Below are 13,477 nucleotides of genomic sequence, written 5' to 3'. Positions count from 1 at the left end.
CCATTTAGATGTGGGACTAGAAAAGGCTGTAATACATGGTCTGACCACCAGATGTCACTCACTGCACACAAATTAATTATTGTAGAGTCATAGCAGCAGTACCGCTACTCAGACAGGGACTCAGACAGGCATAGCAATATATACATTTACACATTATTACATCACATAGAAGTGACATATATTGAATGAAACATCAACAAAACGAATATGTTAGTCTTGAACTTCTCTTCCTCTGAATCTTTCTCTCTCCTTCTCCCTCTCCCTCCAGGACCTGGTACGGGCCGAGACATCAACGGCTCCGCCTGCCTATCCCAGTCACTGTGGCTCCTCCTGGCCTCCATCACCTGCCTTCTCTTCAAGTGTTAATAACACCACCAACCTACCATTGTTATTACCTACCCGGTTATTACATTGAGACTGTTTGCATAACGTAACAAAAATCCTGATGTGCTTCGACGCACCAAACTAGATAATAAGAAGATAGAATGGGCTTATTAATAAGTTTTAGTAACAAAAAAATATGAAATGGAGAAAATGGAACAAACAGTGTTTTTAAAAAAAGAAACAGTTATTACCATTTGAAGATGCTGAAGTCTTGCTTTTCCGCTGTCATTACTCGTGTTTCAGTTGGGTGGGATTGGGTGTGGTTCATTGTATTTTGTCCCCATGAATACGTAAGTCTAAACTCCCAAATGGCAGGGATTTCAGGTCAAGTACAACAATCATGGATATCTATGAGAAGCACTGAGACATTCAAGCTACTGTTACTTTCCTAATGGAATTTTACTGTATTGTTAGACTAAAAGGTCATTGTAACCAGTGCATCATCAAACAATAATACGCCAATATATGTCCAAAAATTGACATTTAAAAAATACAAAACAATAGATTTGAAAGTGTTTATAATACGCATTATGTCAAAGCCAACATACTCCAGTCAACATTACAGAAAAACAGTAGAACATGCAATGTTATATTTGGTATACTTAATTTCAATAGTAAAGGGATCATAACCCATAACTGGCTGATTTTTGGACGCATCAAAGGAGATGCACAATAACTGTGGACTAGCATGGTTTGCATCAGTGCAAATGTGTAATAATCTTTATGTCGAAAAGGAAGACCTACTTTCATGACCTTCATCAAACAAAACATGCGTAATATTGATGCGTTACTGTATATATATTTTTTTTTAAGTGTCTCTATATGATAAAAAATAACTTGTTTCACCACTGTAACAAGAAAAATAGTAATTATTGTTACAGTATATGTTGCTTGTATGATTACAAACCAATTATATGCTGTTCAGTTTCTCTATGGCAAACTGTATTTAGCTTCAGAAATGGCCTGCCATATTAGATTTTATGTTGTCGACTTTCTCCAATAAATTTTGAGCTACCACAGTTATACTGCTGGAATTTGGATAGAAATGTATGACATGAATGATGTGCTTTTCTTTTCTGTATGTGTGTTTTCATAATGACATATGGAAATTCACAATTTATGGATTTATTTTCAATAATTTCCGTTAATGGTGTATATACTTGAATCCAATGCCCTTATATATAAAGATATTTCTAAATAAGTCAGTCATTTGTTGATAATTAACTTGAAGTATTCCATGGCAGCAGCGCTTTGCACCATACAAGTAAAACCACTAGAGAACAATGTTTTTAAAAGGGTTTAATAAGGTCAAGTTTGTGCATTTATTGTACCTTTCCAATTACAACATTGTTTTAGTTTTTCTCTGAGTTGGGTACATAGATGTATTTGGTTTCTAAAATGAAAGCTCATGGAGAGTGACCATGAGCTGAATGCCAAAATGAATTGATGAACAACTGAGGCCAACAAAACAGACCGGTCTCATGATAACATTGTCTACCGCTATCTGTCAAGTCAGTGTGTTCACAAAACCAACCTGTAATGTAAGTAATGCTCTCTGAAATCTCATCATCATTAAAAAACCTCCACTGTATTCATACTGCTTTGGAACCATGACTGGAAGGTAGTTGTCCATCTAAGCAGTCTGAGTTCTTTGTTAGAAAACAGACGTGCTGTATGTTAGCCTTAGTGCTATACTGAGAATCTATCTGTGTGTCATCTCTGTATTTTCAATTACCCATAAAACAATGAACGCTAGGCCTACTGTACATCCTGCCTCTGGACGATAGTTTATTAACACTCCAATGAAGAGGTATGTATTATCATTTAATAAGAAGTGTTTTTACATGTCTGAATGGGAAGGCATGTGGACTATAGTACAGTACTGTATATGTCTACCTGTCAAAGCTAAAGCACTGGGGGAAAGCAGTGGGCGGTCTTGCAGTGATTGACAGTCTCCTCAGCCAGTGAGTCATCAGATGTTTAGCTGAAGTCTTTCCCAAGAGGAGGGGTCTCACCTGACTGCGCTGTACCCTGCCTATGAATACAGCCCCTGATCCCTTATGACTGATACCTGGGGAACTGAAGGGGACTGACATGTCTACCTAGATTCTTTCTAATAATAAACGTTGCATCCCATCGCTGTATAAAATTGGCTTGTGTGTCTGCACACACTGTTGAGTTACTTTGGCTTGTTTTAAGCCATTGAAAGAGATACATGCGGCATGAATTACCAGTCATTTACATTGGTCACATGTTTATCCATCCCACCAAGCTATGGTTACATGTGTAACCCACCATCTTATGGTTTATCTCACCTGTATATACATTTATTTTTGAATATATTTAAGTTGGCTATCCCTAAGTTCACTTTGTTGATAAGACTCCACTGTAGGACACAGAGGAATGTCACATTTGTACTTCCCTTTGTCACAAGAATGGAATTCCTAGACAATTATACAATCATTACACAGCAATGTCTCTGTTTTTTCTATTTGCTTTGATTAATGGTAACGTTATTGCGATTGATTTCTAAAAATGGTATGTAAAGGTATACAAGAAAATGTTTTGACGCAAAATAAAGTTGTTTGAACTCAGTGTTCTGTATTTGAATGTGGATTGAGATGTCAATGAGTAATCTTTTTGGAGAACGCTTGAAACACAGTATCTTCCTGGTACAATTGTGTTTATCACCATGTAACATGCAAATAAAATAATATATGTATTGTTTATTCTCATTGGGAGATTTGTGTCCTATACTATATATTTCTGTTGTGCTTGACAAACTATAATCTGTTTTGGAAAAGGAGATGGGTTTCTATGACACTTTCTAGCCAGTTAACTCTGGACATTGGAAATTGACCCTGACAAATCTATCTGAACAGTGTGATCCCTGGAAGGAGAACTCTTGCCAGTAGGTACAGTCATTTGCATTGTCTGACTGAAATGATAGGCTTTATAGAAGGAAAGGGCCATTGTTATGGACACCGATGAACTCCTGAAATGGTTCCAATTAATTTGCTATGAGCCTTGTAGCGTTTTTATCTAACCTTTAAACCAGTAGGCCCCATTGAGATAAAGACTCAAGGAAAAGACATGCTCTTGGCATCAGATGACTCAGGAATGGGTTGGGGTAATTACGGTAGCTTTTAAAATGTAGTGCTAGGTTGGGGTCAATTCCAATTCAATTTGAATGAAACTAAGTGGGAATTTACAGGGGGAGAGAATTGAATTAGAATTGAATTTGTGGAATTGACCCCAACCTTGGACAACACTTGTAGGTTACCAGTTAAACCTTCATGAGAAATCTTTCTGGTGATTATGAAACACTTGCTGATCCTCCAACACAGACCTGACCAACTGGAAGTGTTTGTGCCAAATACTGGGAGTATGGAAGAATGGGTGTATCTATAACCTATCTATGTTTAAAAAATAAATTAAAAAATAAATTAAAAGTGACCTGTATGTTTTTACTGTCAGGTCAATTGGGCTCGATTCAATCCGTAGTGCTGAAGATCTGCGTTGTAGTTCGATTGATATTTAAAGGCAATCTTCCCTCGTTAGCGGAGACTACATTCACTTTAAACACTCCATATGTCGGCTCTAATCAGAAATAACCTTTACATTTCAAGTGCGCTATAGCGCTGAACCTCAGATTGAATTGAGACCCAAGAGTATAGCATTTGTTACTAATAAGCTAATAGCTGTGTATCATTTCATGGCAGGAATTCAATTCAATATGTAGTGCTGAAGAGCTGCCATACAGCACAACAGAAATGTAAAGCCATTGTTCCAGAGTTAGCGGACTGCATTCACAGTAAACGCTGCATTGGTCGACTCAATCAGAAATGACCTTTACATTTCAATCGCGCTATAGTGCTGAGCAATACGAATTTGAATCGAGCACCAAGCCCTAAGCTGCAGGTGCCACTACGCTCCACTAGATGTCTCTAGATCTAATACTACTATTTTACTCCAATTCAGTCTTTATGTGAAAGTGGCTTCATTAGCAAATATTTTGTTTGGCAGGTGAAATATATTCCACAACTTATGATGGTAATTGGCACATTGCTTTATTTTGAAAACAGACATTGAAACCATTGTTTTTTTTCTCACAATTGAACTCCTTAGATTCAAACTGGACATTGCACTCACTGGAACATAGGAAAAGTTTTTTAGTTTTGTTTGTTTGATTTTCTTTTTAACATCAGTGCAAGAGTAATTCCAATTCATATCAAACTGTCATAACAACACCAAGGACATCAAAAAGAAGCCACATTTTTTTTTTGTATTGTGACTGCAAAAAGTTCCTCTTAGTGGAAGAGTTCCCATGCAAGTTGTAAGATGGTTCATGCTAATCATGTCATTTGGAAGGGGGATTTTAGTTGTGGGGCCAACAACATGTCATAGTACTCATTGTTCTCCGTAAAGTCGTGAAAATCATGTCAGACTTGTTAGTTTTATAAGTGCGGAAGGAGAAGGACCTGTTACTCAAAGAACGTAAACCAAGCTTGATCAACTCAAGCAGAATATGAAAATGTCCTGTCCTGCTTTGTAGGGTTTTGAAACTCAGTTCAAAATGTGGATACGTCCAACCATCGAATCAATAATGTAAGATACAGAACATACCCAAATCATACCACTTATAGCTTGAACCAAAAAACGCATGTTGGAAACTCTCAACATAAGAAAATCATTGCCACACAAAAAATGACAAACAAATAAAAATGGACTGTCTTCACATTCAGAAGGAGAAGAGTCACCCTTTAAATTCATTTGTAATCATAGTATTTTTTTCTCTATGTTAAACTTTCGCTTGGTCCTCCTTGGACTCCTCCTGGTCTGCCTCTGCTGGAGCCTCAGCTGGTTGGGATTCTTCGGCACCATCTGAAAGAAGAAATAAGGAGGGAGGGAGGGAGGAAGGAAGGAAGGAAGGAAGGAAGGAAGGAAGGAAGGAAGGAAGGAAGGAAGGAAGGAAGGAAGGAAGGAAGGAAGGAAGGAAGGAAGGAAGGAAGGAAGGAAGGAAGGAAGGAAGGAAGGAAGGAAGGAAGGAAGGAAGGAAGGAAGGAAGGAAGGAAGGAAGGAAGGAAGGAAGGAAGGAAGGAAGAAAGAGGGGGGGGAGGGAGAGAGAGAGAGAGTAGCAACAGTTCATTCCTCTCAGAACCTGCTAGATGGGATTCTCAAGTCCAAGACTAAATCTAAAGAAATCTACTCTGTTTTTGGTACAGCTAGCCTACATTTACACCAATGTCTACGATTTTTTACAATTGTACTATTTAATTGCAATTGTACTATAAAGTCAGATTTTTTACCCTGTGAGACCTAAGCATAGATCCAAATTAGATTTTTTTACCCTTCAGAAATACTTAAATACTTATGAAAATGAAAATAATCCGTTTTTGGAATTTCAAGTTTGTAGAAAGAAATTCAGAAAATGTTGCAAAAATGCAACATTGGGCTTCAAATGGTAGCAAAAATGTGTGGTAAGAAAATAGAAATGACATGAAAATCACATCAAAATGGATCAAAAACATTTACATGTGATGGAAATATTGTCTAATGGTACATACATTTGAAATTAAGTCATATTTTGTCTGAAATAGGCAAATTGATCGACTTGACCAATTCAAATGTTTGTATTTTGCTATCAAAAACAGAATAAACAATTTGTGTTTTTTTTTCTATGTATGGATAAGATATTTGGTTGTCCTTTTTGGGTTATTTTAGAGAGATAATCTATCTTACTTCTTTACCATAAAATGTCAGTATTCTTTTAATGTATATTCATTTTTCTTCTTTTGATGTGTCGAAGGTACATCAAAGTTACTCTTGAAATATTTAGTTTTCCATATTACTTGCAGAATTTGGAAGGGAAACAATGTCTCACTTTGGCAACCCTTCAAGCCTAATGTTGCATTTTTGCAGCACTTACAAAACTACCTCTAGCTCAAAACGTTTTTTTCTTGATATGTTTTTTTCTACATAATCTCTACATCTTAGAGAAGACAGGAAAAATATTTCAAGTCATGTACTTGCATGGATGGCTTACAGCATTTGCTTGTGTAGGGGACCAGTGTGGTCTCAGACGAGTGGACAGTTTTCTAATGTTTCAGAGGCTACTGATGCCACAATAATCATACCAACACACAACAAATACTTCTAAGAGATACAGTACATCTGGGTGTAAGGAGATGCACTTTGTAGTGTTTGGCATAATTGTTTTGTTTAGGACCTGTACAGGATGTAATTTAGGAAATTTATTTTTACAATATTGGGTCTCACAGGGTTAAGGCTTATTTTCCCTACGAGTTGTTAGTATGACATGTAGATGTTCTTTCCTATCAAAGCTATTTTCCTAATTTCCTGGAGGTAATGATGTCATCATGACTGCATTGACTTTAATCATCAGCATGACATCATCTTCGCTAGTCATCCAGTGGGAATCAGAGATGGCGCTAGACGTGCGTGAATGTGACTCATGATAGATGACTCACACAGCACTTGGTATTCTACGGGCAATCAATGGGCAGGTTCCAGGTAAGGGAGTGGTAACCATGCAATCACTGTGGAAATTATTGACATTTCAACCCATCCTAGAAGATGAGCTAATTTATTATTTATCCCGATTTCTCTCTCTGGGGATCAATAAAGTTGATTTCAGTCATTCATTAACTCATAAAAGTCTCCATCAATAATATTTCTGCGAAAGGTCTTCCAACAACACTGTCTTGTGTTTCATTGTGTATAGACCCTGAATATACCGGACAGATAATATAAACACCTCCACTGCTACATATTGAATATTAAAATATGTCGTTTTTGTCATTATTGTTGAGCACCCCTCCTTTTCTTTGTTTGCTGAAGCTCGAAGGACCGCCTGAACTCCACTAAAATACTCAATTCCATTTGTACTATATCCTTTACATTGGACTTTATGACCTAAATATATGACCTAAACTAGTGCTTCATATGATGGTTAGCCATTCCAGGTCATGCATGTCTTCACGGTCTGCTGGTTTCCGTCTTAATTGACCACTTTGAGTAATTTATCATTCGGTAAGTCTGAAAACCATGGCCAGGTATCCCGGGTCTACACCAGTAGCCAAGACAGTGCAGCCCCTATGACCTAGTTTATCCCAGTCCTGTCTAAGCTTCTGTCCCAAATGGCACCTTGTACCCTGTAAAATGCACTACTTTTAACCAGGGCCCATAGGGTAGTGCACTATGTAGGGAATAGGGTGCCACTTAGGACAAAGACACTGATCCTCCTGGAGAGGATTCTGCACATATTCCATTAGGTAGGCTACATCATACAGTCTGGGAGTTCGAGGACTGGAACAAGATAACCTACTGAGCCTTTGCCCTGTTCTCTCATACTTAGAACCAATCAAAGATCCTGTAAAGAGATTATGAGTAACAGCTTGACATGATGTCATTTTGTAAATTTGGCTCACAGATCATTTTATTCTTAATAATAAATGTATTATACGAGCTATTGTGAAGCCTATTTGGTTTGTGTTGTGTTTGTAGCCTATTTCTAAGCTCATCTACATGGATGGGCATCTCAGAGGCTGGGTTACAATAAGGCCTACCTTTTTTGTCTTGTGTTTGGTGAGGCTCCTCCTGATCAGCCGTCTCACTGACAGTAGCAGCAGGCACGTCGGCTTGTTTGGACTCCTCCTGGGCAGCACCACCCTCCACACTCTTTTCAGCACAATCAGTGGAGGGGTTTTGGGCAGAAACCGGAACCTCATTGCTGTCCACCTCTTTGGGCTTCTCCTTGGTGTCGCCGGGCTCCGCCTTGGCGTCCTCTTTGGAAGGCTCTGAAGGCGCCGCGGTGGGAGAAGCTGCTGCTGCGGCTACGGGAGAGGTGGCGACCGGGGCAGGAGAGTTTGCTGGCTTTTCTGAGATGGGGCTTTTGGCTTGGCTCGTCTCCTCCTCTTTAATCCCAGGGGTGGCTTTTTCCTCGGCAGCCTGCTCAGCCGCAGTGGGGACGTCCTCCTTCTCCTCTTCTCCGTCTGCCGCCTCCTTCGCCTCCTCCTCTGGGACAGCTGGACTGGCCTCCTCATCCTCCTCTCCATCTTTCATTTTTTTCCGGAGTATGTGTCCACGGAAGCTGGCCTGGATTTTGGTGGCCGCCTTGTGGGCTTTGTCCTCTGGTTTCTTCTCATCCTGCTTGATTTCCTGGTCAGCCTCTTCATTCTTCTCAACCTTGGGAAAGAGAAAGGATGTCAAGAAGTCATGAGCATATTAGAGGACAACAAAACACCAAGGGCTTACTATTGACATTTTGTGTCTGCCCTAAAATGAAGCAATATTATTGTTATCTAACCAACAAGAATTTCAATTGCCGCTTCAAAGAAACAAATACCCTTCTGGTGACCTACTAAGCTCTTAGAAAGCTGTTCCAGCTAAATGGCTAAATGTGAAAGGTCTCCAATGAAGTGGTATCAGAGGCCCATACTCAACGGGCCTGCCAAATAGTGAGTGACAGTAACTATTATATGAAGCCCTTTTGGATCAACATCCAACCAATAGCGTCTCTTATTGTGGCAGATGAACAGATAGCATTCCACCTTGGTGAACGCCATTGGATGTCATTCACATACAATCCCAATGGTTCTGAATAAGAACACTTCCAAAAGGCATCTCCAATAACACATCCCACCAACATACCCACCACCCACAATAGATACTAGATTATAAGCGGAATCAAGGGAAATTCCTAAAAGGTGGATTGTTCAAGGCAGAAGAAGGTACAGTCTGAGCAGGCGGTGAGAGTGGGATGTGGATCTGAGCACGGTTGTTCAGGTTTGGGTTGTTAGAAGTCGGTGGTCGTGGTTGGAGTAGAATTGAGGAACAGATGAGGAATAGGAGTGGGATAGGTGTTGAAGCCTGTACAGAGCGCCAAGATGTTACCTTTGATATCTGGATCCATAGTTGGAGTGGTCCATCAAATAGAGGGCTGTGTTATGATTCTTATAAATCTAATGAAAAAGAAATGAAGTGAAAATAAGGAAAAATAAACAAGGATGTTGAAATTGACAAAGCAAAAAATTATCAGTGCATTAAAAATGAATAAATAAATAAACAGATTGTACTGATTTGAATTATGCATGTATCTCACACAGACAAACTATGTTAATCTGAAAAGAATAGAGTGAACCAATGTAAAGGAAACGTAACAGGCAGTGTGGACTAAACCAAATCAAAGAGACTGTGATTCTAAATCTATGATGTAGCTAAGAGTGTAACATGCTTTGTCTTTCACGAGGGATTCTTGCTTCTTGTTACAAATACGCTACATTTTTGGTCTCATTGCATAATAAGCCAAAGAGTGATGCATGTGGAGCAGTTACGTCTTGATGATTAATCTCATTTCCAATGAGTATTTGTTTTGCTTTGTTTTTAGATACTGTAATCGGTTACTATCATTACTATCATCAATAACATAGTCATAATAACATCAGAAATGGTGTACAGCATTGTTTAATTACTAGATCCCTGAAAGCTGCTTTGTGGGTCCATCTTTGGTTGCTACCTCGTCAAGATGCACAGCCATCCTCCCCCCGAACGATCAAACGTTACCTTGACAACCAGAGTGCTACATGTAACTCATCACTCAGTGCCCTGTCTGCTGTTTTTGACCAGTGGTTCCCAAGTAGGACCAGTGGTCGTACTTGGCCTTTCCACAGAGGGTACTTGAGAAGACTCATGAGACAATAGGCCTACTGTTAAAATGCACATGAGTGGGTACTTCAGGTGTACTCTGGGCAAAGCAAAATTCAGTTGGTGGTATGGTAACCAAAAAAGGGTGAAACTACTGGTTTAGGCTATGATTGACATTACACCTGACCCCTTGGGGAAGCAGCCAATAGGAAACCATAAATCAGGGTAGCAAGAAGGAGCTGGCTGTTCCAACGGTCAGGGCGTTTGTTCAGGGTCAGAGTGTGTGTGTGTGTGTGTGTGTGTGTGTGTGTGTGTGCGTGCGTGCGTGCGTGCGTGCGTGCGTGCGTGCGTGCGTGCGTGCGTGCGTGCGTGCGTGCAGGTGCGTGCGGCACCTTTAGGAGGAGAAAGTTGTCTTAATCACCTGCTGCCAATAAATATATAATGTTTTTAAAGCCATGACTATGTATTAGTTTGGAATAATTTAGTGATGTGCTAATGGAACAGTGAGATTTGATAGACTGTTAGAGTAGGAGGTGAATATAGCGTGTCTGGCACACCCTCACAGCCGTAATGGTATCTTTAATATGCATGATCTCATAGGTGCTCACAATTGCCAAATTTTGGTCTAAGCACTTGCTCAAATAGAATGACTTATGGCGATTGAGAAGGGCGGTTAACAATCTGTCGATGTGCCCTTGAACAAGCCACTTGACCCTAGTTGCTCTGGATAAGAGCATCTCCTAAAAATGGCGAACATGTTGAATTCGCAGGACAATCTAAGATGCCCCCCAAAAATGTGGGTCCCATGTGGCTCATTTGGTAGAGCATGGTGCTTGCAACACCAGGGTCGTGGGTTCAATTCCCACAGAGGACCAGTATGGAAAGTGTATGCACTCACTAATGTACGTCGCTCTGGATAAGAGCATCTGCTAAACTTCAATTGTAAACTGTTTTGGGAATATGAGAAATTACGTCATTTTTTGCATTAAGGGAAAATATTTCATTGTCCATTTGGGGATTACAGGTGGGTTTTTTGTTTGTTCGTTCAGACAAATGTATTGAGACCAGCTAACATTTTTCAAATAGGAGAATAGAATATTTACACTGATTTTACAACCATTTTACCACAATCAACCTATTTATATTGTCCATTCAACCCACCAAACAATGAATTTGTATAGTCTACTAGCCATGTTATAAGGTGGCTTCCCAGACATATGAATGGTAGAATGTCCAAAGCAATATATTTGCATGTTAATGTCTGACGTTAACCAATGTACCTACAGCAATATAGAACATCATTTTGAGAGCCATATCAAACTGATTTGATCTGGCATTAGGAAATGTCTTCCAATCAGATGTCTGGGGAGAGTTCTATATCGACAGTTCCAACGGTATTTTGCTACAAAACTACAGTATATCCCTTTTAAACCTCAATCATTGAAGATCTAAAGATAATTAAATAATCAATCGATGTTAAAAAGCATCGGCATGTCAATTGACACCTAGACTCCTGAGACAGCTTCAGACAACTGTATTCAAACAACAATCTGATTCCTTAATGTCACTCAGTGCAGGATCTTTCCACTCATCAAATGAGCATATCTCAAAACGGTCTCTCAGGAACACTAGTTGCATTTGCCCTTTTAGATAGCTGATTGCCTGTAGGTGATACACCACCAGTAAAAGCCAGGCTACAGTCTCTGAAAGACAACTGTACATCTCGGGGCCCAGCCACTGTCCTTGGGTGGGCAACCCTGTGTGAACCACACCCCACAGAGTGGTTTTATGGATGGATCTTTCAACGGTAGCCAGCCACCATCCCCCACGTCAGACCGCTGTCTCAGTTTGGAAACCATTAGGGACTTTGTCACAGGAGGGAAATGAGACTGCTGCTTGCACAAACGCACACAGCCGGTATTTGTATCCTCTTTTAATTCTTACTCGCTCAAACAGACGCTCCCTAGCTCCTCTACATAGGGGAATGCAGCGTGCTGACGCAAACACAGCCCTTATCTCAGTAAACCAAACTCTAATGATCTGTATGTGTGTTTGAATTGAATAAAACGATAGCTTGGCTCTCACAGTGTAACTTACACACGACCACTGAAACCAGACAGGGAGAGGGTAAAAAAGAAGTCTGCCAAGAAATATATGGTGTCTGTCGCAATATGTCTAGTAAATGTATACCCTTGAATAAATCTCATCTTGATAGAAATATGTCTGGTTTTCTAGTGGATGGGAATGCAGCTGAATCTCCCCCATTCTCCCTGAGCTGCTACTACCCACTCACACAGCACCACACCCTTTCATCCAGCTGTCTCCTCTCCTCTCCCTCCTCTTGCAGGAGAGGGGGGGGTTCAGGTGGAGGAGAATACATTCACCTACCCGCACAGCCCCATGCCTCTCCGACACACGCCTTATTCCCAGGACGGTGAATTAATGAGCGGTGTTGTACATGTTTCGATGGCCCCAAGAATGATGTTCGCAACCAGATAATATTCAGCCATAATAGCCACCCTAATTTAATTAAATAGGCTGCTCTCTCTCGTTTGAACAAAGGCTCCACAATCACGGCTGGTCTGACAGTGGCTCTGTTGAAAAACCTGGTTGCTGCTACTGCTGTATGGGTGTGTAGCTCTCTGTGGTTTTAACAGCAAGCTGAGAGCAATCTCTCTTGTTGCACCATTTATATGCTGTCTAAATCCAGAGACTTCATTCATTCATTAGCCAGTCCTCAAAAGCAGAAAGCAGAGTCTAAGGGCTGGATGCTGCATGGGAGGCGGTTTTCCCTGTGGTGAGAGTAGGTTAGGATTCAGATAACAGCATTGTGTGGAGATAGGGTTTAATGCAGTATTAAAGCTGCGTGAGAGAGAGAGGGATGCCTCACCCACTTCAGTGCAATGTGCAGCCTGGCTGAGCTAAAATGACTCATACATGCTGACATTTAAGCAGGAATCAGGTGTTGATGGAATCCAGTGCTTTATGAAGCCAATACAATTCTGATCACTCTAGGTAGCTTCTGCAGATAGATAGCTCTGTGCTAACAAAAAATACCTTCTGCTAGCTACTTACATCAAGGTACTATCTCATACTGTACAACTCCAAGACCCACCCGTAGATTCACAACACCTTCCTTTTCTGAGAAAGTATTCTCCGCTATGTATTCATCTGTTTTCTCACAACTATGCACCCATAAACATGTGTAGACCTAATTGACAATATACACTTTTAACCCCCGAACCGTGCTAATCCCTTTAAAGTCCTAATTTCCTATTGAAATCCCTGGAGACACCGTGGCCAGAGGAGTTGAGTCTTAGTCAGTGGAGCCTTACCCCACCCTTTTTCCTCTACAAACATGCCTCTCTATCCTCTTGTTTCTTAGAGATAACACCCAAATAGGATTTTTTAGTAGTGCATCAATTAA

At 40.2% G+C, this 13,477-nt stretch overlaps 2 protein-coding genes across 2 annotated transcripts in view; one reads left to right on the top strand and one right to left on the bottom strand.

Annotated features, from left to right (window-relative positions):
* LOC120018341 (limbic system-associated membrane protein-like) overlaps positions 1-3,068 on the top strand; it is a 476,581-nt gene extending 473,513 nt beyond the window's left edge. The window contains exon 8 of the mRNA XM_038961482.1: positions 269-3,068. Coding sequence (XP_038817410.1) covers positions 269-366 — 98 coding nt within the window. The 3' untranslated portion in view covers positions 367-3,068. The remainder of the gene's footprint in view (positions 1-268) is intronic.
* A 1,380-nt stretch (positions 3,069-4,448) lies between these two features.
* Positions 4,449-12,430, bottom strand: LOC120018651 (neuromodulin-like). The gene is made up of 3 exons (XM_038961848.1): positions 12,344-12,430; positions 7,974-8,592; positions 4,449-5,268 (listed from the first exon to the last, which is right to left on the bottom strand). Exons 1-3 carry the CDS (start codon positions 12,428-12,430, stop codon positions 5,186-5,188), a joined length of 789 nt encoding a protein of 262 aa, XP_038817776.1. The 3' UTR covers positions 4,449-5,185.
* Between the last annotated feature and the right edge of the window lie 1,047 nt (positions 12,431-13,477).

Source organism: Salvelinus namaycush, chromosome 23 (assembly GCF_016432855.1).
Source record: "Salvelinus namaycush isolate Seneca chromosome 23, SaNama_1.0, whole genome shotgun sequence".
In the NCBI taxonomy this organism is placed as follows: domain Eukaryota; kingdom Metazoa; phylum Chordata; class Actinopteri; order Salmoniformes; family Salmonidae; genus Salvelinus; species Salvelinus namaycush.
The sequence above is the reverse complement of the archived record's forward strand: the minus strand, read 5'-3'. Positions and strand labels throughout refer to the sequence as shown.